At 41.6% G+C, this 26,896-nt stretch overlaps 1 protein-coding gene across 1 annotated transcript in view; it reads right to left on the reverse strand.

Annotated features, from left to right (window-relative positions):
- Positions 1–26,896, reverse strand: part of tmtc1 (transmembrane O-mannosyltransferase targeting cadherins 1) — a 69,615-nt gene that overhangs the window by 19,195 nt on the left and 23,524 nt on the right. The window contains exons 5-8 of the mRNA XM_026363326.2: positions 12,505–12,586; positions 12,194–12,297; positions 9,327–9,516; positions 2,118–2,239 (exon numbers count right to left, since the gene is read on the reverse strand). Of these exons, the coding sequence (XP_026219111.1) occupies positions 2,118–2,239; positions 9,327–9,516; positions 12,194–12,297; positions 12,505–12,586 (498 nt within the window). The remainder of the gene's footprint in view (positions 1–2,117; positions 2,240–9,326; positions 9,517–12,193; positions 12,298–12,504; positions 12,587–26,896) is intronic.

Below are 26,896 nucleotides of genomic sequence, written 5' to 3' on the forward strand. Positions count from 1 at the left end.
TTTACAGTCATCTCTCTATTGTCTTGATGCCCTTTAAGTGTCTGTGCAAATTGTTCCACATTAGACCTCTTTTGTGGTATTTATTGCAGATATTGTCTTTATTCTATAAAGTCATGTGAAAACAGGAACCATATACCAGATATTTATGAAAAGCAGCAAAAGTCCCCAGTTGACTTAAATCTGTGATGCTGTAATCTACATTATTTTCACAATACATTTACATTGAAACATGATGTGCTATGTAGATGGAGACGAAGGAAAAGTAATGAGATGCATTGAAAAAAGTTGAGAAATTTTACTTTAATACCACAAATTTGAGAATGTTTTAAGGTTCAGGTTAATGGGTAGGGAAATCATTGTGTGTAAGAGTGTGTGTGTGCTTGTGTGTTGCTACTGTGACATTGAATGGAACAGCACATGAATCAACATGGCAGAAAATGAGATGATCCTACTCTAATTCTCATATAAAAAAAACCCAATCAGACAAATGCCCAGAGATGCACACTACAATGCTACACACACACACACACACACACACACACACACACACACACACACACACACACACACACACACACACGTTTCTTTCTCTGCCATCTGATTTATAGATTTATTGAATATGGACTGATTCATCTACAGTTTGAAATTGTCAGAGGTTCACAAAGATTTTACTATTCATCCTGAGGGGAACTTAATTGTCTTTTAAATGGCAATCTATCTATTAGTTACTGTGATATTTTACTAAGGCTAAGATGAAATCTGACCCTACATCTGCTGATGGCACTAGAGGAATTGTGTGGAATCACCAAAGTTAGCAGTCATTAGTCCATATATTCTCTGGGAATCATCATCTGTACTTAATTTTATTGCATCAGTTGTTATTGACTAGCTTATTTCGACCCTCTCATACAACTGATGACTGTTTGTTGTAAGCAAAGCCCCAATGTATGGGGGCAGTGGTCTCTTGAAACTGGTGCCAAAATGGCGGTTGCCAACGTGTGCAATAGTACTAACATTGCAGCTGGTTTATCCTATATTTGTCCTTTATAGTCAAATAAACTGGACAACAAATCGAAGGAGTTCTACCCCTGAAGGCATCTCAAGCTATGGAAAAAACAGAGCTCTTGAGGGAAGACGGAGGAAGAAACAGTCCGAGACTGATAAGACAGAGTGATGGACAGAGATGGCAAGAATGGCAGTGATGGACAGATTGACTGAGAGAAAAGGAGGACGGAGAGCAGTTGAGAGGAGATAAAGTGCAGACTCTCCAGTGAAAGTAGAGCAGCTCTTGACTCAAGAGTGAAGCTCGGCAGAGTCATCGTGCTGTGTAAGTGTGGAAGGACTTTCACACTATTACCAAACCAACACTGTGCTGCACTCACAGCAGTTCAAACCAATGAAGAAATCAATTTCCCAGAAGGTTAATAAAGGTCCTCCTCAATAATCAATATTAGGTCCACTGCTCTTTTCTTTCTACATCGCTCTTTTCTCAGTGTAATGTGCATTTTTATGCTGATGACAGCATCTTGTCTGCTTTTGATCTTAGGTCTTAGATAGTTATCACACTGCCCAATGGTAAATTAAGCATTCCTCTGAGATAATTAATGTTTTTGTAAGTGTTGCTATGTATTTATGCACACGTGCAATTGATGTTTGGGTTAATTAAATAATTAGTTTAGAATTAATGTATTATTATGATCTGGTATTAAACCCACTGGAATAAGTTGTCCAATCAAAATTCAATCCACCTTGAAGTTTTCTTAGATGGCTTTACATATATATATACTTCAGAATGGTTCATGATTAGGAGTCAGTCAGTCAAAGGTCAGAGAGGAACTAAAGCCTGTGTAATTATTTAATGTGTCAAGGTATCTGTGCAGGCATGTGCCTAAACAACACAAATAAACTGGATTAGGGCTCATACCAAATACTGCAATGTTTGAATGTGCAAGGTTACCCTGTTGTGACTGTAATTGAGCTGGATCCCATCAAGCTGGGCTTTGGCAGTGCTCGAAAATACAAAAATACAATAATCATACCATATGCCCTGATTGCATACAGTACAATATGTGATTTTTGGTTGAGGCAAATATATGCAGGTACCAATCCACACTCACCTTGGCATGTAAAGAACCCTTTCGGCCACGACAAAACCAACCCTGAAGAAAAGGTTACTTGCAGGAATGAAGGGAAACACCAGAAACAACATTCCCAGCAATACCTCCCTGCTGTCCTGTCTCTGTAGAGAGAGAGAGAGAGAGATAAAGAGACACAGAGAGGAAGAAATAAGAGCACATTTCCAGCAAACTCAAATAAACCTGGTATTACATTTTTGATTAAACCAAGTCTTAAGCCTAGAAGAGTTACGCTTCAAACAGCATGGCTAAAAATAATTCATTCATTATGAATGCTCATATGTGCCTGATGCAGTACATGCATGTTTAGCAGCCATGGCCAATCTGCCTTAAATATTACCAATCATCTGTGCAACAAGCAAGAAGCAATTAAGTGGAGAGAATTATCAAATTCAATTCAAATCTACAGAACCGATATCTGAGGCGACTGTAATTCCTTAATGCCCCCAGCCTTCTCTATTTCCATGTTATCCCACCATGGCTGTTCATTTTGAACAAACAGGTCTCTTAATTGGCTGAGTCTGTGGCCCCCTCACTGGGTTCAGTAGACTGGCTCATTAGCAGTAATGAGAACGAGGGTGTGTAAAGTGCTGATTAGTGTCGCTCCAGTCAGAGGTTTTGTTCTACTTCCACGGGCGCATTGACAGCTACAGAGACCGTCCCTCACTGTAAGAGACCTTGTGGTTGTGAAATAGACTCACATCGAGCAAACAGAATCTACTTAAGTAATCGTCCACTGGTAATGGCCTAGTTATTACAGAGTCAACACACAGAGACACTAGCTGCTAATTTGATCTCACATTGACATGACCATAAACATTCTATTAACTATAAGCATAAGCAGAAGGCTACTGATAGCATCATTGTAATGGGCCTAAAGAAAGATTGCAGGCATTAATGCACACACTGGGAGTTAGAGATATGATGGCAGACTGCTAACAGAGTACTATGCACACAAAGAATCTGCAAACAACTGCAAATTATAATTATAGATGAGGCAATTGTGTAGAGTTATGATTGACAGAGGAGCACGGATAAACACACTTGCACTGCTGCATTTAGTGTATTGAACTACATGTGGATGCTACAGATGCCATGAGGGGTTATAAAAGTAAAATAAAACAACTAATTCAACCTAATTAAGGATAGAGACAATTCAGCGTACCTTTAATGATGCCAGTTTGACAGAATGTAATCAAATGTATCCCAAAATATGGGAATCAAAATAAATTAGCAATGCCTACCTGTAGCTGACACCAGGACAGCATTTTAAATAAGCTGTGTTCAATTATCCCCAACCTCCCCTAGAGAAATAAAGCTATTCTGAATAGGGTTTGTGTCACATTTTACCTGATAAATACTCGGTACCTTGGTACCACCAAATAATCCAAGATATTTTTCTTATTCTGTCAGTTTTCTGGGTCCCTTTTTGAAAGAACATCAATGAAGCAATAATAAACGATAAAGGTCCAACATTCAGAGCTAGGTGGAAGTCAATATTATTGATTTCCTACTAAATGCTTTTATTATGAAGAAAAACCTCTCCCTTCTCTTCAAATGCCCCCCAGCAAATACCTCTCCTTTAGGCTTACAGCTGGTTTTGTCTATTTTCTGTTCATCTATTAGTTTCTGTTCCTCCTTACTCCTGTACTTCACCTGGACTTTCGTTTCTTTGCTCTTCCATATGACTCCCAATCCACTGCCTAGTTATTGTTACCTTAGTGTCTTTGTTAGACTAGGTTGAATATTTCTCTCACTGTCTCACTTGAAATAGCTGTGAGATGGTCACCACAGAGTCCAGACCTTAACAAATCCACACTGTGAAAATGAGGCAACAAATTGAAAAGAAGTCATCAGAAGGATGTTTGAGAGAGAAAGAAAAACATTGTGGAGCATTGCGTCTTGTTGCAGCATAACACAACTAACATTACTAGATGTGATGCACTATTGGTTTTTTAATTTTGTACGGTGAACATGTTTTCCTGTAGAGATCACAGTGAATGTGAGTTTAATCATAAAGTGAAAGATGCAACACTGTCTTAAAATTGGAGAAGAATCCTGTTATCTGCATCCAGCCTAATGGGCAGTGCTGACAGTATGAGTCCCACGAGACACGTCCCATTTTCTCAACAGGTCGACATTTCAAGAAAGCTTCGTCAACTTTTGTGCACTGGATGACACAACCAGGATGGTAAGTTTTCGGAATGCCACGCATTTGGAGATCACATGCTTTGAAGGGGTTACGTCCCATTAATAGGACAACACTTAACGCCACCCTTTCCACACAAAATGCCTTCCTCTGGTGCTTTGGTTCTATTTGATACTACTAGTAATGTCTCTCTTTCCATTGCTACTATAACATAATGGCAAACAGCATATCATACAGTAGCCACCCCAACCCTTCTATTTCCAGTACTTCAGTAATTTAACCTCCTCATCTGTGTGACACACATACTGACATATAATGAATTACCTCGAAAATCAAATCATGGTGCTGAACCCAATCCCAGCTGTCTTTGGGTAAGACACGGCTAACATACATATAGAGAGAGAACCATTCACACCTACAGGCAATTTAGGTGTGAATGCTGTTAGAGACATCATTTATCCTAATTGCATGTCTTTAGATGGTAAGAAGCTGGAGGAACTCCATGCAGGAACAGAAATGATGATATTGACATACTTGAATTATCCCCTTCCAGACAGTACATATCAGCACTACTACTGAGTTTCAAGGACACCTCAGCAGGTAGTAGGAACCAGGAATCGAAACTACTAACCCTGGGTTTGTGGAAGACCGTTCTACAACCTGAGCTACTGCTGCCCCCCAAAAAAACATGCACACTCCACACTGGCTAATTAAAACCCAGTGCACAGTGAGAACCACCACACCACTGTGCCACCTAATGAGCTAAAATGTTCTTTAGGTAATTAAGTAATCAGTCTAGTCTGACCAGTAAGTCTGCTCACCTTCTTATTGCCGTTGAAAGCATTCAGAGAGCATCACAACGTATGATTTCTCTTTAAGGCCAAGTCTTACTATCCATGTTGCTATCCACTTCCCATCCTAGTCCTGGAAAGCCTTGATGGACTCTCTACTGATGTAGCGTGCAGCCCAAATATTTTGGTCAAATCTATGTGCATTCTGATATTTACATACAAGTTACACAGAAAACCATGATACAAATTAGCTGCTATCTGCAAATGATATACAGGAGGTAAGGAAGGAAAAAGGGGTAACTTTGAATTTGAACTTTATCAAAAGTAGCTTTGTTCCTGGAATTCAGGTATAAGAAATACAGAACACAGAAAAGGTTATACGGCACATAACTCGCTTACACACAATTACACACACGCATAAATCAGCCAATGCCCTTTTCCGTTGCCAGTTCCTATGCATAGTTCATTGTTCCTGTGTGTGTGACATCCAGCAGGTTGATGACTTATTTGTTGTGGTGTAGACCTAAAAGGAGCTCACATAGAAATAAATGAAGATTCACTGAGACTTTGGGTTCATCATTAGGTCATTATTGCTGCGTCAATCACCTACAGGGGTCGGGATACGGAGAAAGAAATGAGTGCCAATTGCTTTCTTTGGCCGCAGTGTTGACATCTGCGTGGGGTTTATACAGTTAGAAAAGGTCACAAAGGTTGAGTGAAAAATGTACTGACAGCTATGTGTATGTGTATGTGTCTGTGAGGCTCACTTTAAATTCATGAAACACACATGGAACAATAACAATATCCGCAATGCTAACAGCCCTCGGAGGAGCAATTTAAGCACAAACATTTGTGCACTCTTCTCCCACACAGCCATAAAGCGACAGAATATCTTTTCAGAGAAACGTATCCATGCGCTCTATGTTTGCTCAGTGTCGCTACAAGCATGATCTCAGGATGCAGCGTACAGAGCTCTGCATGAATGAAGCTCCCGTTATAATAAGGCCGTCACACTGGCACACAACAGGGCGATAAATTGAATGAACATCAGTGGAAAATCACTCCACGTATTTTGACTGGGCTCTTTAAAATGTGAACAGAGCACGGTTTCACAGTAATGAACCTGATGGTGACATAATAAGTCGGATACATTTGATACTGCGCACATGCATCTCCCCTTTACAAATGAGACTGATTGGCAATAAGCGAGCCCAGTAAAGGTCAGCTGCTAACTCCTCCACTGTGAATCTGTGAGTAATTACACTACCTGACCTGATGGGCTGTTAAAATAGAAAACCACTTTGGTACTGCATTAGACATTTGAAAATGGCACCATGCTTGTTTTTTTTTTTAAAATGTCATTACTATTACATTATGCGTGTTGCCTTTTTGACAGCTAAAGACGTGTGTGTCTCTTCTTGGTGACGGCTAACAAGATCTAACCCAGTCAGCCCATGCTAAGAGGCTGAATCCAACAGTGGCGGATGTATTTTATTTCACTTTAGTAAAAGCAGCAATGCCATACAACCGATCCTCCATCTAAATGTCATTCTAATATAGTACAGCACTTATTTACCAATACTTACAACTGTAGGTATTCACTCTGGTCTAGTCTTGTCTTGATCTCATTGTGTCGTATGATTGTGACCTCTGAGAACCACAGAGGGGTGTATCCTCCTGCAATTTCCCCTACATTTAAAGATGGCATTACCCTGTCTATCAAAATGATGCAGAAGCAGAAACTCCAAGGCAACCGCTGCCTAACACCTTTTGCCAAAATGATGACTCTTGTTTATGTCGTTAGTGAGTCTTGTAAGGGTAAATGGTAATTCTGGTGAAATTCTGACGGTCAAATAAAGCAATGCTGCTTCTACATTCAGAAGCACAGAGGCTTCCTGGTAAACTGCTGCCGCTTTGATGTATTAAAATTATATAGAATATTTTGTCTTCTCAAAGAACAAGACATATAAGCACGACGGGAGTCGTGACTTTTTTATTGTGGATAAATAGTTATGAATACAGATATGAATACAGATCTCCAGAATAAACAGCCTGAGAAGGAGGCAGCAGTAACACCTGGCAGCACTTAGTTTGACTAAATAATATTTTCTGCCAAGACAAATTCAGTTTGAGAAATGTTTTCTTCCCCAAAACTGCAGCACAGTTCAATAAAGACTCCTTGAACCAAACAGCATCTGAAACATAAGACAGAGATAAGCAGAGAGGCCTATTGCTGTAAGGGACTATGGAGACCAGGGAGGATAGCAAAAAAAAAGCTGGCGCTGACTGAGAGAGTGGAAACACACCGTTCATATACAGCGCATGAACACACACTTTCCACAGCGCAAAGTCTGTCTCCACGGAAACAGGAGCCATATGAAATGGGGACGGCTTGGAGATCTAAAGTAATGAGGAGGATGTGTAAACTGTATAATCTATGTTAATATGTGTCTGTGTCTCATCCAGTCAGTCAGTATTGCAAAGTACCTGGTGAACATGCACTTTACTATACACTATACGATGCTACAGGTTATGCTGCCACTTATGTAGTGAGTGAGGAGGCGGAATTTCCCATGATAAAATTAAGGACCAATACGGCAGCATGATAAGGTGAAAGTAGTCGTGGATACGTGATGCTTGGCATCAAATTCTAGGATTACAAAGTTTGTCATGTACATGTTAAACCTGAGCAATTAGTCTTGTGATTCATGAGGTAATGTGGCCACATGTTGACACGTGTTGATGAGATAGGAGCTGACACCATCACTTTAATTGGGATTTGAACGTAAACTGATTAATGGCACGTTGTGCTCTTTAACGGAGCATCCCAGGTTCATTATGTTCAACATGAAATGTTATTTCTCTTAACAATTAAAGACACAATGATCATTGTTTACTGTATTTCACACTGTCAAAAGGCATCACAACTCAGAACTCAGAGTCCAAAGGTTTGGGCAAATGTATGGCATTATTTCTGCAAAACACGAGGAATTGTTAAACTGGAAAATGACTCAAGTGAATACTGTGCTCACTCATTTTGGTGGCTAGCCTGTTATATTATGTTAGGTTCTCTATTATATTATTCTGCAACTGTATTTCACAGTACCTGTATATTCCTTGCTAAATATATGTATGAGTCAACTGACAACTACAGATTTTTTTATTTCAGGTTTAATTTGTTTATAGTAATAATAATAATAATACATTTAGTGAAGAAGTTAAGTGAGAAACCATACAAAGTCGCTTTTTGATGCTTCATTTGCTGCACCACAACATAGTCCTGGCCTACAAGTGAAAGTGAATGCACACAGATGACACTTCCATCCATTAACTAAACCACTCATCCTATTAAGGGTCACAGATTGGCTGGAGCTTATTCCAGCTGTCGCTGGGTGAGAGGTGTTATTTGTCAGCCTATTTCAGAGCTGACACAGACTGACAACCATCCATACTCACATTCGCACCTCTGGGCAGTTTAGAGTCACCAACCAACTCTTGGAGAAACAAGTGCGCTTTTATAAAATATGAAAAATGTTAATGCTCTGAATATTATCATATGACTTCAGGCATAAATACCTATCTCCAAGTGTTAAACTTGGATAAAGTCTGTCCAGCTGTTTCAGTTTTTTTAAGGTAGGATGTGGTGCAGTCATGTCTTAAAGTGGTCGCACAGCAGTGAGAGCAGATTACCTTCAGCTTATTAAATGTAATATTAGCTATAGGTGTAGCTTACTCTAGAACAGCGTAAGTGTAGGAGCTGTAATTACAGTGAAATACATGCACTGTGGCATATTTTCAATAAGCTTCTGCAATGTCACAACTTTTTTTCCTGTTCAGAGTTGCATTAATTTTTCGCCAAGATCTTCTATTGATGATGGGAGAGTCAGAATGCTGCGCATAGTATTTGTATGAATCCTGGCATTGTCATCTTGAAATATGACTGTGCCATAAGGGAAGAAAAAATCAATTGAGGGAATAACCTGTTCATTCAGTGTATTATCCGGTAGTCAGCTGACCTCATTCTTTGGACACATAATGTTGCTGAACCTAGACCTAACCAACTGCAGCAGCCCCAGATCATAGCACTGCCCCCACAGGCTTGTACAGTGGTCACCAGGCATGATAGGTGCATCACTTCACCTGCTTTCTTCTTAACCTGATGCTCCTGTCACTCAACAAATAAACATGGAACTTCAGGACTCTCAGTGCATGGAAACTGGGAAATTGTGCTGACATTCATATGACTCTTACCTGCAGCGAGAAGAAGCAGTGCAGGCACAGAGCCACCATCACCACTGCCAGCAGCACGGTGGCCATGTTGCGCACATCACCCAGCGACTCCACCAGAGGAATGCTGCCCACCTGCCAGTCGTAGCACAGCATGATGGGGGCCAGCAGTAGCCAGGCATTAAAGGGCAGCAGGTAGGAGTAGGTCAGAATCCTAGGGAGAGGGAGTGGAAAGAGGAGGAGATTGAGAAAAGGGAAGGATGATGAGATACAGCAACCTATCGCTTGGCTTTGTATGCAGGCTTTACATTCAGAAAGCAACATTGTGTCTGTCTGCTGCTGCATTCAGGGAGAGTGGAGATTGTAGAATATTGATTTACACTATTGAGGTTTTTATGGTTGGTCTCAGTAAAGACATGAAAGATCTGAATGTGTTGTGTTATTATCATAGGCATATTCTTGACTTTGATGAAGATCAGAGCACATTATTAAAAATTAATGCAGAAATAAAATTTCAGAGTTCTTGCCATTGTACTTTAATTACTGATCACTGATTATTATTATTTTCCCTCAACACATTTTCAGGGAAATCTCAGCACTGCTCTGTCTCCAAAAATCGATTCCCTCCTCTGACCTCAGCGATTCAAGGTCACAGCACCGAAGATGTGGAGGCTCTTCTCACTAATCTCTTGTTTGTGTTGCAAAGAAAACATGTCAGGAAGACGAAAAGAAGCCAGTGCTGCTCCTCCCTGTTTCTCGCTCCCCTTTATTCTGTCAACTTCTGCTTGGATTGGCTATTAAAGAGATTGACGGCAGGATAGGGACATGGGAGACAAAGCCTGGAAAAAAACACAGGCTTGGGTCAATAGGCATACTGAGACTTGCAAAGGACTTCCTGCAGGGGTTGTGACAAACACTTTCTCTCTCTCTCTCTCTCTCACACACACACACACACACACTCAGAGAGAGAGAGAGAGAGAGATAAGGCAGACCTCCAAAAAGGTGCTGACAGGCCATTTAGCATGCAGCTGAATGTTCTCCACCTGCCGTCATCTGATGGGTTTGGGTATAAATCCAGTTCCCTTTTTCACACTTTGCAAGGCCCTCTCACCACGAATGATCACACACACACACACACACACACACACACACACACACACACACACACACACACACACAAATTCACATACACACTCCCCCACAAACAGAGGGCATGAGGAAAAAAAAGTAGTGAGGGATCAGTAAATAAAAAGGGAAAATGAATCATTTGTCAGGGGGTGTGTGGGCGTTCTGCTCTCCTGAGTCTGGTCTTAAGGGAAGAGGATCCAGGTTTCAGGTGTGAAGCAGCGCTCTCAGCTGTTCTACACTTTGTTATACACCCATGCACGTTTCCAGCTGGTAAACAAGGCACCCCACGGAGCAAAACTAAGCGTATCAGACATCTAACATCTCAGACTTCTCTCCTACATCTTACAAGGCAGAGATCAAGTTCATCTCAGGTTTGGGCAGCAGACACCATCTCTACGTTTAGGAGTAGACTTAAAACTTTCCTTTTTTATAAAGCTTATAGTCAGAGCTGCCTCAGGTTACTCTGACTAATCTCTTAGTCATGCATTTCTATGCCACCACTGCACGTCATTAACTTTGTGTCCTCTCTCTACTGTAGTTGTGTTTCTTACTGAGGCCAGATATCCATTCTGCAGGTATCTGCAGAATTAAATAATGCAGTGTTGCAGGATAGCTCTGATATGTATATAAAAAAGAGAACAAGCCACGCTGTCGCTCTGCTCACTGCAGAACTCATTCCATTATATACACACAATAAAATGACGGGTCATTGCATTTGGTGGTTACAGTACAGTTCAGACTGAAGTGGATGATGAAGATGAAACATGACACTTGAACCACATCACATATGGTTACTGTAATCCATCAAGCTGTAGCTGTCATCACGCACACCACACAAACACACACACACACACACGAATGTACCCACACATTAAAAAGCAGAGGAGATTAATGCCAATTGGGTTGCTGCAGTGATCAGTTTTAAATGGACCAGCAGATAGACACTAACATGATGGATTACCAGCGCCACATCTCAGCTGAAGGTGGAACGCATACATTTCACAAATACACACACATACACACACTCATCCAGGCGACGATGATGATGAAGTGTCTCAGTTTCTTCATATATATGTGTCTATTTGCGCACTGTCAACGTCCAACGACTAGGGGAGAGCTGGGTGGACGGAGAAAGGTCACAGGCAGATGCACACACCCGCAGACAGACAAACAGAGACGTAGAAATACCGAAGGCTCAGCCAGACATCAGGGAGCAGAAATAATAAAATGAGAAAATGAAGGCAAGGAGGAAGGACAGAGCGAGGGATATGAGAATCCACTATAAATTTCCCAGGTGGCTAAGAGAGGGGAGAGCTATTTTTCACTGCTGCTGCACTAATGACAGATTATGTGCTGTTTCGCCAACAACAGCAATCACAGTCATCGCTGACAGGCCTGCCAGACCCCGCCACTGTCACCGGCACCAGGATTCCTAAATACACACTCAACATTAGCTCAATTCTAAGGCCCAGTGACTTAATTACTGCTCAATATTAACTACTCTATATGTCAACGCACCTGGCTGGGACACCCAGAAACGAAGAGTCAGGTTTAATACATCTATATTACCTGGTACAACTAATAAAACTGCAGCTTGCAACAACAATTACAAACTAAATCAATACCACATGATTTTTGAGGAAGTAAATTCCTGTCACTGCAGATCTAGATACCATTTCCTAGTGTTAATGCAACAGAAGACAATTTTCCAAATGCAATTCAGTAACCGACAACCTCACCACATCACGCAATCTGACACTGACCTAGTAAGCAAGTGAGGTGAGAAGGAGGCAGGGTTGTCCTGTTCAGAGAAGAGAGGCATGGATCCTCCCATCAGCCACAGCCTGAATGACATGATGATCACCACCTAATGGAGAAAGGGAAACATGGAGCAGAGCTGACAAAGTATTCTTCCTCAACTTACTCTTTTTTGCCAATTATTCTGCATAGATTTTGCATCATGGTTTGCATTGTTTATCTCACTGTGAAATGAAATAACCATGACTTAATGTGGCATTTATTTAAAAACAGAGAAAATGCGCAGAACTACCTGCACGATTTAAAAAGTACTCACATAGGCGAAGATGAGGCAGGCGCGCTTGATGAAGGGGCTGCAGATGTAGAGGACGTCCCTGAGTGTGGAGCCAGACAGGTGGCTGAGGGACACACGCAAACAGACAGGAGGTCAGTTTTCAGGGTGCACGGTACAGTACAATTGAAATATGGAAAGTTGGACAGTGGTACGTGCTTGTTATTGCAGCAGCATCACATTGAGGCACGTCGTGTAGTGACAATGTTTCTGAAGAAACACTTCTGTGTGACCGAATAGAAGCGTTGGAAGCTTGATATAATTACATTCCTATGTCCATATCGTGATTAGAAACTTTATAAATACATTATTAAAACCTCATTTGGTTGTATATTAGGGTAGATTTCACATAAGTGCAGCTTCTGTACAGAACAGTGACGTGTACATTATCACTTAGAGACTTCGACCGAGCTCTAAACTTTCTGTGAAGTGCCTTAGAAGTCCATTATTATATAACACAGCACTCTTTCACTGGCTGACACGTTTCTTTGTTTCCATGATCCCACTGCAGTCTGTCTTGACTCAGTGCCACATTTACCATCCTGCCGCCTCGAGTGCTCGCTGGAGATTAATTGTGGATTAATCCACCGCAGAAAACAGTCCCCAAGGAAACACACTAATTACTCCTCTTTGCCTGATAAAATCTACACTAAGCAGCGTCCTTAGGGAATAACTGTTTTTTTACATTGAAAGAATTAAGCTATGCACCAGCCAGCTTTAACACTACCTGGTGATTTTAGATTTGCATGTTTAGTAGGAACCAATGGGCTTGGACTTGAGAGCCACAGATGATTGCTATCCTTGTCTTTGGTCTTCTTTTGGAATTTGGAACTCAGAAACTTGGGCTTGAAAGTGGCCATCCCTTTCACTCATGCTTTTTTATTGACCCAACTTCCACCGTTCCATCTAGCCAAGGTCATTTATGAACTCTTCCCCCCCTCTAGACTAGATAGTCCAATCCATTAGCCTGAGGCAGGAGCCAGAGAAGCGTCTGACTGCAGAAAAAAGGTGGCAAGAGAATAAGATGAGAGGGAGGGGATCAGACAGATAGGTAGAGAGAGGAAAGCATGGAGAATCCATTCAACACCCCATCACTTTGAGATGTTCCCCTCGCGCAGAGCTTTCAAAGCATCGTAGAAACAGCGAGAGGAGGGGATCTCACAGGAATTCTACACATTCTGTCCGTCTCACACTCGTCTGTTTCATCTCTGCCTCCCTCTCCCATTGCTCTCCACTCCCTTTTTTCTCCTTTACTATATTCATCTTTGACAAAGTCTTTGCAGTCTGTTCTGCTGAGGTTTGTGGCATGGAGAGGCAGAATGACAAAGAGGAGTCAGACTCTGCAGACGAACGGGAAAGTTCGGTCCCAAAACACAAGGCTGATTTCCCTGCTGATCACCACTGATGTTGTTTCTAGAGAAGCATGATATATTTGTAATGCACTTACAACTCATTTGAACTGCTAAACCTATGAACATACATAAAATAAGAGAATTCAGGTAAGAAAGGTATTCCCTTAATGATGCAACCACATGTTTGCAACCAGACCCTGAAAATAGCAGGTGGCTGAATTACTGAGAAAGGGCTACATCCGCTGACACGCAATAAAGACAAATGGACAGTCACAGTTAGACTCTGGTTTTTCTCTTTGAGCTCAGCATTGACACCTGAGGGGCAAAATAATCGCCTCTACAAGCAAACATGCATCTCACTGCTGTTTTATCACATCACAACGTTAAAAAACTGGTTAGTCAGAAGTTAAAGCTGAAGTTGGTATCAGTTTTCAGCATCTCTTTTAATGGTCTATTGCTCTGAGTAGGAAAAATGTACAATTTGCGAAATGAATTTACTGAATTTAATGAATTTATTGACTGTCATTCTTTTTTTTTTTTGTTTTTCCATGTCACAAACACAAAGGCACAGAACAAGATCATTCTGAACAGGAGGACTCCAACCGGCCCCAGATGAAACAAAGAGTTGGGACTTGAAAGATGGATTACTTCTGTGGAATTGCACATGGTTTGGATACGTAAGCTGACGCAGACTAAAAAAAAGATGAGAGCCACAAATAGTTGAGTGCTCAAAACCTAAATGACAGACACTGACCCAACTTTCATGGCTGGGGGTCATGTGAGTTGGTGCTAGTGCTCAATATGTATCTTTACGCTTATTATATTGAAATTAATATGAAATATAAAATTACCTCTATCAGGATGTTTGCTCATATCGCACAGTCCCATGATTCTGCATTATAAATCATGATGTATTATAATAATTCTCTCTGAACATCTGGTAAACATGGTGACATGGGGGTGAGGGTACAGGGGAATGTGACAGATGTTCGAGATTCAAAAACCTTATTAATCCCAGAGGGAAACACTCACTTTATGAAATAAATGTGTAAATCAGAGCACAAGTAGCGTTTCTCTGATTCCTCAAGCGGAGACTGATGAAGTGCCGCATGCGGCCCAACAGCAACAGTAAAGGAATGCATGGTTTCTAGGTTGGATGAGTAAAAATCCACCTGAGGCTGAGAGAGGCTGCAGTAGAGACACAGCTCTTCAGGACTGATAAAGCAAAGCAACACTCTGTGTCCTTGGGATAAAAATCACTCAGTCAGAGCAACGCTGGGAATATTGGTTTCACGCTGGAAATTGAAAGAATGAGACGCCCCCGCGCACACGCACAAACACGCACACACACACACACACGCACACACACACACACACACACACATTCAAATGCACACAGTGGGGTGAGAAAGACAGGAACAGACAGATGTCGTTGGTATCTTAAGACCCGGATCATGGGAAAAACGATTCTGTGTATCTGCATTTCAGGATGCTAATTTACCATGACAACTGTGACCGCGGCAACAGCAGAAGATGAATGGAGGGGGAAGGAGGTGTGTACGTCAGGGGGAGGTTTTTGCAGGAGGTAGGAATTAAGAGAGAAATTAGATTTTGGTTGTTTTGCAGAAAGGTCGGACTCACAGCTTCTTGACACACATGAGAAGTGGACAGCGAGATAAAACTCACTGTCCCACGAGGGGTGTGAAAGCAATTTTAGCGGCCCGGCCTCTTTCTGCTTTCTAAACTTCAGCTCATTTGAAATCCTGCGATCCTCCACTCAGCTGAAATTCTTCACATTCTTCCCCACTGAGCGGCATTTCCTCTCGCCCTCCTCAACCATGTGCCACAGTCATTTACACTCAGACAGCCACTGCGGCTGAAACGTGACGGGGCTGCTGCGCAAGACCGCAGGCTAAAAACAGTGTCACTGATTCAGCAGAGTGGACACTCGGTTGTGACCTCACCACAAATACACACAGAGCAGAGCTGTTCACTATCAGGGTTTTACTAGCATGTGCCTCTCATATACTATATGATATATACTAATATACTATATATAATACTAAATAATAATTTGATACAACAATATGAAGGTAATTAATATCTAAGCTTATCTCATCTTATTAGTTGAAGGTGTTCACATGGCAACAGGTAAAGGGACTGTAATTCACTTTCTACGTTTTCGCTCCCACAGGATTCAGACTGTGACATGTCTGCTCCTGTATGCGCTGTGCACGCTCACACTTCTTCTTTCTCCTCCTCATCTCTCGTTCTCTCTCTCAGAGTGCGAGAGTATGTCACGCCATGCAAGGTCTTATGATGTGTGACGTAGCGCGAAGGGCTGCTCCAGGGCAGCCACAAAGCTGAAACGCCTCACATCTCTCTGTCACCGACAGAAAACCCACACGGCCAGTTTGTTACCTGTGTGTGTGTGTGTGTGTGTGTGTGTGTCAGGCATAAGGTGCCCTTTTTGTCATTTAATTCAGCGCGTCTCAAGTCACAGCTTACCCATATTTGTTCACCTTACTGCAGGCCTGCCACCATAGTCTTCCATCCGAAACCTGAACAACTGCTGTCACTCTGTCACCAGAGTTGCAATTCAAGCAACATGAGAAATATTCACATCCCAATGGGTTTAGGGGAATCGATGAATATTAAAAAAAAAAAAAAAAAAAACGCTCAAGGGCAGTGGGGAGCAGTGTTGAATGACTCGGGGAAGGTATTGACATAACGGTAAAGCTGTGAGAGTTTAATTAAAGAATCATTTTAGACGTTTCAGCCAGTCGCTCCAGGGAGTCGACCCCTTCATATTTTGCACATTTGTCTTTTTTTAAATAACAAACCTGCATTTTTCTATAATGACAGTGACAACATATATTTTTAGAAATATTTACTTAATATTTCTTATTTGCTAAAGTATTCAGAGACACTATAAGACAGGATAGGACAAGGATTTTCACATATGAACTCTTGACACTGACACACAACATGCTACTGTTTAGATGGAAAACTGTGCAGCTTTGTCTTCTGTAACTATACAATTAAAAATGTATGAGCTGTGGTTCTAGAACTCCCACTGCTGATCTACTTCTATATGCACACAGAGATTTATAATTACCAGGTAACTACAGAATAGGTAAACACTCGAAATGTCAAGCCTAAGTCCAACAGTTCGTGATCAGGGCTTTATTTAAAATGCAATATAGTTTCTTATGTTTACAAATGTTTTGCTGTGGCGTGAAATCCACTTTTTTATAACCACCCACCCCCATATTCCCCACAATATTTAGTATCAAGATCAGACCTGTGTGCACTGGGGCGTACACACACACACACCCCCTCCCTCATCCACCTGTCAGATACGGTCAAATGTGCACTGCATAAAACCCAGGAGAGGATTACTGTTGGGCATCATTCTGGGTTCCTAACCTCCGAGCTTTCCCTGAGAAAGGCCCCAACACTGCTCAGTATTATACCAGAGGGAGCTTTACTGTGTGTACACGTGTGTGTGTGTGTGTGTGTGTGTTCCTGCCCAGATAATACAGCCTAAAGTGCCAAAGAAGCTGCTCATTAATCACAGAGACATAGATATTCTCTCTCTCTCTCTCACACACACACACCCATGTGTCCTGTGAGTACAGCTCCTCAGAGTCAGAAAGACCACTATCTTCATATTAAAGCCATGTATCTTCACTAACCTTTGATTTATAGATGACCTTTATGGAGAAACATGTTGCTTCTCTTTTCTAATCTGCTGAATCTGCAATCGGGAGACACAGAACGAGCAGGGAGTGTGAAAATGCACATGGCAACGTCACACGTGGGTTCACACTCACATGTAAGATACTCTGCGTCAGGGTGCGAAGTGGTTGGCAGTAGCTGGCCTCTGGGGTATCAGTAACACTGACACTGACTAATTGTTACAGGTCATTCTTTTTTTTTTTCATTCTTATGAAACGTTAATATTTTGGCAAACAGAAAAACCCATAATCAGCTTTTCCTGGATTGTGTAGCTAAGGAAGTACAATAGTTGCCCTACGCACTAGAACTACGCATTTCAATGAAACTCTCACCGAGGCCAGCGAGGCCGGACACAGCAGCTTAGCTCAAGAAGATGCGATATGTGGCTGGCTCAAGCTCTAGTATTTACTTCCTGCTCGTGGGATGGAGGAAATTACAAGCAGCTTATAACACTTTAAGTCAGGTGAAAGTGCGGAAGATTAGGGCCAGAGAACTGTGTCACCTGCAGCAGATTTAGGAGGGAATGGCCTCATATCCACTGTGGAGCCGAGTGACAAAACTTCCTGAGGATGAAAAGTGGATATCCACAGAAATGCTGAACCAAAGTCAACAAAGACTTCAGAATACAGCCTGTGGGGACCATGAACATCTGGAGATTTCGTTCCAGATGACAAGGCGTTTCACTCACAGCAAGTAATGTCAATTTCAGGAAAAAGCAGCACTTCACAATTTGAAAAAATGTGAAAAGAACCACCTTGCCTATTGACCTTGTAGATTAATCTATGCATAGTCAATCAAGTTACACACCTGCTGACAGATTTTGGCCTAATGCTTTCCTCAGGCAGTGAGAGCTCTCTTTATACAGATACACAGTACACAGTATGGAAGATCTAATTTGGCAAGACCTCGAAACTGTTCTATAAGAGCTTCTCTTACAAAACACTATATATTATAGAGTTACCACTGAGCACTGTAGCGCGTTATGTACATAGGAAATGTGCCTTTGGGTGTCTGTCCTCATCACTTAATGAGTAATGACATCAATTTGCCAAAAACTTGGCATGTTACCCTACGATGAGTAGCTTGTCTTATAGGGAGTAGGAGAGCAGTCATTGAACTGAGTACGAGTGGGTGAGAGGAAAGCGATCATCATTTTAATGGAGCTTCCAAACCGCACATTAGGTTTTTTCAGTGAGTGGGCTGCATTGAGGTTTTTGTGAACACCAGTCAACTGTGGTTGGAGCAGGCTTCTATGTTTATAATAGTCATCCCTCCTTTACGATGGCCCAACTAGAATTACTGCCAACCTCTTTGCAACACCACTACTAAACTATTTGGAGGGACCAGCCTTAGGTAGCAAAGACAACAACAAGCAAAGACTGAAATGTGCTTCAGGAAGCTTGAACAAACTCAAGGTTAACACTAAGTTAAAGGACATTTTGGTCATTTTCTAAATGAATAGTTTCTTCAACAGTTCATATGAATTGCCTATATTTACAGGAAATTGAAAACTGAAATAAAATTAGACCTTCATCTCCAACATACTTAATCAAGAACAATACCTGCATCGCCTCTCAGGCTGTCTCATTGTGCCTATTTAAAAATACGGGCTATCCCATATGGCTACATATTCAGTACCGGAGACTTCAATTAGGAACAGCGTCGACACCCACTTTAATAATCAAACTCAGTACAGATATTGCCCACTGATTCATCAGCTCTTGCTGTTTTCTTGACATCAGTCTGATGCCTTCAGACAGCCAGTGTTAGTCATCCAGCAGGTACAGACAGACGGAACACAGCGGAATCCTAATGTAGCAAGCCATCCTCCATGTTTTATTTTAGTTTGCTTTAGCTTGTTGCAATAAGTTGATTTTGAAGATGTTACCATCTATTTCAATAATGTTTAATTCAATCGTCAGCTGCTTGGCCTAGAGTTAAATGATAATGTCCTATCATATGCACACATGTGCACAACACTACCTTATAATGACACCTCTCACTATAAGTTTGCTCATGCATTCTGGATTCTAATGCAAGTTGCCCACACAGCTGTAAGCTTGTTTTTCCAGTCTCGCTTATGCCCAAATTTACAGCTTGAATGAAAGTCGAATCTATTCGAGTGCTACAAAGAGGAAATTCCTATATGTATGAGTTTCTCCTATTTGAAAGGCTACAGACAGAACAAAATGAGGAGACGGCTACCTGATTGGTGGATTACATTCTTTCAGAAGTAGGTTCTGTCAAAAATAGACTTGGTGCATATCTTTAGCAGAGTGAGTGAGTGAGAGCTGCTTCCGAGATGAGCTGCAGCACACTCGGTGGAATCACAAGCATCGACTAGAGTGGCAGTAATCAGCGCTGGTCACTGTCAATAAAGACATGAAAGATAATGGCTCATCAGCTATGGAATAGTGTTTGTTTGTGGCTTAAATTTGGTTCCGATCATATTTCATGAGCAATTATTGCAAAAAAACCAAGACATAGTAAACATCACTTACTTTTGCAACTGTAAATAAGGCTGTAAAAAGGAAATAACTTTAGGGCCATTATGTATCCACAGCACATAGGACCACAGCAATAAGTGTGTAACAGTGTGCTTGAAACAAACTAAATGAAAAACGATATATTCTGGGCAGCATTATGCCGTGTAATGCAGCACAGAAAATGTTCAAATATCAATAAAGACATTAGTAAGGGTACGCTGGGAAAACATCAAGAGATGGAGATATGTTGCTGGTTGAATAAAAAGTGAGTGTCAAAGCAGAGACGGAGGGAGGAGGAGCTCAAAGCAACGGTCTCTGTTCCTCTTTGCGGCTTTAAAAACAAAACGCCTCTCACATCTCCCTGATGTCCTCATTATTGCCCGTCTGCTCCAGAACAAGCAGGAAATCTCACATTTCAGGGAAACGCAGAGTTGGGTTTCGAGGGAAGGAGGGTAGGAGCTGTGCAGCATGTCAGAGAGGTGAAGAATAGCGTGAGAAGAATAAGGCAAATAAAGAAAATAGAGTGCTGCAAATAGTGATGCTGGTTGCAAAGGGAGACCAGAGGGCAGCTAAAGCAGAGAGATAGAAAACAGGGAGTTAAGTAACCAAACTCCAAACTTGCAAACTTTTTTTTTTTTCAGTGCAAAAGCTTAGTTCCTGCTCATGTTTCATTATTTTCACCTGGCCTGTTGGTCTTTCAGTCAGGAACTTCCCTTCTGTCATCTTAAACCGAAGACCGAACTGAAACTGATCCGAAGAACAATCAAAAGAGGGCAGGTCACCCTCTTTTGAGAGGATGAGTCCACCTCAATGAAGATTTGCTCTGAATGCATTATTATTGTTCCACAATAGCAGGATGAGCATTGTCTTGCTTGCTTGTCTAAGTAGGCGTGGGAAGCACTCTGTAGAAATCACTAAGCTGCCTATTTTCACCGTCCTAGAACTCCTGACAAGATCCTGCTATGACAAGGTGGTGATATGCAGTGCTTAGAATATAGAGAATGAGCCTATCTTTTACCACTTGTGCTCTTGTCCACCCTCGCCTCTTGTTAATTAATCAAATTTGTTAGGTTCCACCACGTTTTGGATTAGGTCTCTTCAGGTTGAATGTCATTTTTTTAAATTATTTACACTCATTAGGTTCAGGTGAGCAGGCGCGGGAGTAAGATTTGGTGGAGGGCTTCCATACAGATGTGTATGTTAAGAATAAAATTATAGAATAAATTCTAGGACAGTTATTAATAAGAATGGGTGCTACCAAGGGATTGGGTCCTGGCAGCATAGCAGACACTCAGTAGACGTGTTCAGTAAATCAAGCCAGAGAGAGATAGTGGCACTACAGTACAGTAGAAAGGGAAGAATCCTTGAGAGCAGCAATATGTAAAATGTGTTTCCCCTGTCACTAATTAGCCATGTCTGGGAGTGAAGCAGATGCTCCACTAAACTGCCAAAACAAAGACGGCCCTCCTAAAATCCCCTTCTTCTGCTCTGTCATCTCCATTTCCAGCACCCTCCATTTCTCTAAGTGAACGATCACACACTCAAGCGAATGCAAAGAGAGCCAAAGCACATTCATTTAACACAACAAACATTCACACACACGCACACAAACACGCATGCACGCGCAAATAATTAAGATTAAATGAAGCTGGAGTTCCTGTGTCTTCCTGCCTCACCAGGTGTTTGCACAGTCACGACACAGTCATTTAATATTTATATAGGCGCATAAACCACAGACCCCTGCTGGGAGGACACTTATCTCCCTGGATCACATTAACTTCTACCAAATTTAGTTGTAGTGTGGCCTTTTTTAATACTGAGGCATGTTTCAAAACTCGGATGTCGAAATTAAAGGATGTGCCCTGTTCATGTTAGTTTAATGATGGGATATTCAATGGCAAGTTGGGTGTAGTTGGTTTAGTCGGAGTTCCACTACAGCACACCTCAACTGTCACACCTCTTTGAATGACCTGCCATCTAAGTTACTGCACTGGTTACAGCATGCATGTGACTGTGGTCTTTCTGCCACCAGGCCAGCTGGACAACTTCTGGGAAGAACTTGACATGCTGCTCAACAACATCCCTGAGGGTGGAGGTCCTCTTATCATTCTGGGAGTCCTGAACATGCAACTTGGCACATCTCAGGCTGTTGACTTCCATGCACTTCTAGCCAGCTTTGATCTCAAACTGGGGCACCCACTTGCCCCAACCCTCATCCAAAATAATTGCAATGTGTCTGCAACTTATAATATATGACGTAGCATGACCAGACTGTCTCGAATGCTTCTCGGATGCACTTACGCTTATCAGTTAGCTATCTGCTTAGTCCAAAATGCATGCAGTGATTAACGTAGAGTCAACACAGATGGCACAACGTGTGCTCCACATTAGCAGAGCGGCAGCAGCAGCTCCACTACTCCATCTGTCTCCACACAGGAGGCAACCAGATACAGTACAAAGTCTATGTTTTCCACGTGTTGGAATTTTTCCTAATACACAATCACTATGGTTATGAGCAATGGATGGTTTTCTGTAGATTTGAAGGGTAAAAATAGCTTCAGGATACAGTGCATGTACAGGTCTTTCGCATGGGTGCAAAACAAAAAGTATGTCCACTGTGTAGACACCCAGACTGATTAAAATATGAGAGATTTGTGATGCAGGCACCTCCCTATATCTGTCAGTTTCAACACTGGAAAAAGACTCAATGGGCACAAGGCACAGGTAACTGTATGTTAATATAGTAATCACAAGGTTGCATTTGTTAATCTAACTTAATCCATATAGGTGTGTTGAATTATGGAAGAAAATTAGGTGAGAAATCTCAAGATGTGAGCTGTGCATAGTGACTATTCAGGTGCCCGTCCACTCTATCCATACTGTACCCGCCCCGCTCACAGTTCTCGGAGGCAGCTGTTCTGTCAATAGCACAGCTCAGTAGGAGCTAAAAAAGACAGCAGGAGGACAAACTGTGTTCAGCAGGCTCATCAACAACAGAAACTGAATAGACAAAAATAGTTTTTAAACAGGCTCCATGAGGATTACACAGGAACAAACAAGCAATGTATTGATTCCTTTATTTTATTTTATTATGTTGAAGACGTGTAGTGTAGCTGGAAGTGTTGAACAGTCGTCAAAGATGTATTTATTATCCACGATGCATAAATAGTGGAAGACTTGAGTGATTTCAAATGCTTCCTGTGGAGCTATTGCTTTTATAACTATACTAGAGAATAATATTGTACTCTTAAGGACATTTAAAAAGGAAATAGAATGGCCCCGTGCGAATTGGTACATCTGAAAAATAAATGAAAAGTCTGAAAGTTACTAAATCTAGTGACACAGCAGCAGAGTCTGACTGGGTATCCATTTCTTAGATGATAAGCAAACTGGACACACACAGAGAATATCTTGTCACGCTCATCACACATTTAATTATATCACGGCCTTTTGTGGTTACTGTATATAATCACACACACGGACATCACGATTGTAATGAGATGTATCACGAACATCGACACAAATCACTGTTTGGTTCAAGTTTTAGTTTGTTCTTTACAAGAAAACTCAGATACCTATGTCAGTACTGTTAGAATAATAGTGATGTCTGTCTGTAGGACATATCTGGGAAACTGTTGCTAGCAGGCTGCATGAGACTGATGGACAAGTGGGAATGAGGGATTGCACACGAGTACAAGGTCTGAACGGCCACTGGAAGGTAATTGGATTTGACTGGAACCATGCAAGCATTTGAATGCAACCTGGGAAGGAGTTTTCTGTGTATGTCACTTGATATGTCTGATGTTTGTTCTTTGCTTCACACAGCACTGATGTTAATTCAGCCTTCTCTGCTTGCACAATGTAGGATCAACCCTTTAGCACTGCATAGCACAGTTGATTTGTTTTTCTTTCTTTTTTTTTGCATTTTATCCTTAATCGACCTGTGAATGAGTCAAATATTTGCCTGTGCATAGTGCCGTGTCTATATTTGCAGTAGATGACCTCTATTTTGGAGTAAACCTCAGCGGATCAGTGCACATGAGCATGATAGGAATTCACTTGCATTTTTCAGGGTGTAAATATGTAAATGGAGGCGAGTGTGTATTAATTTAACATCACATTTGCATTCTGTGGGATATAATCAAACGACCGAGATTTCCCCTTGAGTTGCAAATAAAACCAATACAGTCTGGCAGGTAGAGTGAAAGCAGGTGATGAGCTCATCCGTGCAGCTATCCGTGAACTCTGGGATGTGACAGTTCCGAAAATGAGAACTGGGCGGCAGTGGAGGGGCTAATCATTAGAGAGCTGAGCAGGCGCGCTCTTAATATTGTATAAAAATGTGTCCTGCTGTGCATTACTCCAAAATAAGTCACCTATCAAGGCAATTAGATGTGAATTTCAGGCTTCCAGAGCTGCCCTGGCAGGAGCAGAGGCAGAAAAGTAGAGAGAACAGCTGCAATCACACAGAGTGCATCAACTGGACAAACACTCTCAGCTAGAAACCAGCAGTAGGGAAACAACATTTTATCAGATTGCACAGCCCACCTAGTCACTTCTGTTGATTAATAGGCACATAATGGCTGTTTGAACAAAATAATGTGCACCTTAAATCATGAATAGTCGCCTGGTTGCCAATCAGCACAAGCCTACTGTGGCATTAAAAGGTCTGCTGTGTGTCATGATTAATTTCCCACTCGGCTACATCACTAGCAGCAATCTGAACCTTTGATGAAGGATGGATTAATGTTGTTCTTAGCAAGTTCTGGCCTTAGCATCTGTACGTGGCAGCAGAAATGCACATTTGTAAGGCTAGAAAACAATGTTCTTGCTTTGTCTTCCACTATCTAGATCTTGAGTCTGTGCCTGTAACGTCAGTCTGTGCTCTAGTCTGCTCACTTTAAGATTTCAGAAGCCATTCAAATTGTGAATACAGTAATATAACAAGTGGATTGAAAGTACATATGGCTACTGGACATTTAACTAAACCATTTTTAAGACATTTTAAAGGAAACACTGAGGACTGATGGACTGAGCTGGCGGCATATACATCCAAACACACGCTTTCTACCCTGGTTTCACTGGCAGACTTCATGCTGTTGCATTTTTTTTTAAAGGTTTCTCTCTGAACAAACAGGTCTCTCAAAGTATTTTCATGTCAGAGAACCTGCAGCTCTCCAAAGACACTTCAGGGGCCGTCTTTGATGTGCTTTGCCTTGTTGTCGCCGTCTTGTCATCCTCGTCATCTCTCACTATTATAATCACGTCGCATTTCCCCCACACCATCCACAACACAACACAAAACACTGGATCCCACTGGGCCAGTTCTTCCAGACTTGTCAGAAAATGACGTAGCACGACAGGAGGTGTGAGGAGGTGAGGGGTGTGTTTTTCTACCAATTAGAACCTTTTTTTTTTTGTTTGTTTGTTTTTTGGTGGAGCTGGCCCGACTGACAGCACAACTTGTTCCAGCAGCTACAGAGAGCGTGGAAGGTCAACCAAACTCCCTGGGGCAATTCAAAGTGAAGACAGTATGGTATAAATCAGCAGTGTATTTGAAACCAATCCTCCTGTGTCTCTCTAGTATTAGAGACTCTTTAATATTTCAATTCTGTCAATCAAAGACAAGCACATTGCTGAGAAATGTTCCACATAAATATATGCTCAGGTCTTTGGCTATAGGTCTAAAACTTAGCCTTACTCCTAAATGTCAAAAATCCCCTGGAAAAACTCCCTGTAGAAACCTAGAAGGCTCATCATGTGTTTGTGTACTGATGACAATGGTGAGTACTGAGACAAAAATGCATTCTACAAACTATGATACCACTAAATACTGACAAGGTAAACTAACATAGACCAGTGTATTATTATTATTTCTTTTTTTCTTTTTTTTTTGTATCCATCACAGAAAACCAGAAGTATCTGGACTGAGCTGAACAAAAGCAGCCTCAGGAACAGGAGGTCAGAGTCCAGGCCCACACAACCCCTGCCGACTGGTACATTTCAACTGATGCTTCTTGAAGAAAAGCATCGTGAATTCCACTGCAGGAACTGAAAGCTGCCAAAACCAAGGCCGTCCCAGAGGGGCACATTCAAGTTCATGGTTGTAACTTTTAACTAGAGTGAGGTCACATATTGACTATCCAGGCCAAGAAAGCATCATTTCTGTGCTCCGATATAGTTAGTAAGCCTTGCCACAATGTTGGTCAGGTTAGTTATTTATTGTGGACAAGATAGATTCAACTAAAACCACAGAAAAGCTGAACCACAGTGTACACAGTCTTCATTATCTCAGTCAGTGGGAGGTCTCCAATTAACAGCAAACAGCTGCTAAACAAAGAGATCGGCTGTATAAAAATGAAGGCACATTTTGATTTCAGGCCTGCCATGCTGGCCCAGGATACTGGGAAGAGGATGGAAAGGTGACGACTTGTGATTGGTGCCTAAATTCAATCGTTCCCACATAATGTACAACTCTTCCTCTACCTCTGCACGCCTGGAAATAACCATGGAACAATCCAGCACTGTTAATAACAAACTTCTGTTTATCTCACGTCCTCCAGACCTCTTCGTCTCCGTCAGAAATCCAGATACTTGCCCTCTTTATCTGTCAACCAGTTAGCCTTTTTAGAGGATCCACTGGCAGATGTTGAGCTTTAATTAAGGCTTAAATTAAATCAGCAGCAGTTTAATCTTCTCTGGATACCAAATAGGGCGAAGGCAGTCTGTGATGCTGCCAACATCCCATAATACCTCCCTGTAGCAAATCCCAAAAGATTACTAAGACACACTGTATGA

The sequence above is a fragment of the Anabas testudineus genome, chromosome 23 (genome assembly GCF_900324465.2).
Source record: "Anabas testudineus chromosome 23, fAnaTes1.2, whole genome shotgun sequence".
NCBI lineage: Eukaryota > Metazoa > Chordata > Actinopteri > Anabantiformes > Anabantidae > Anabas > Anabas testudineus.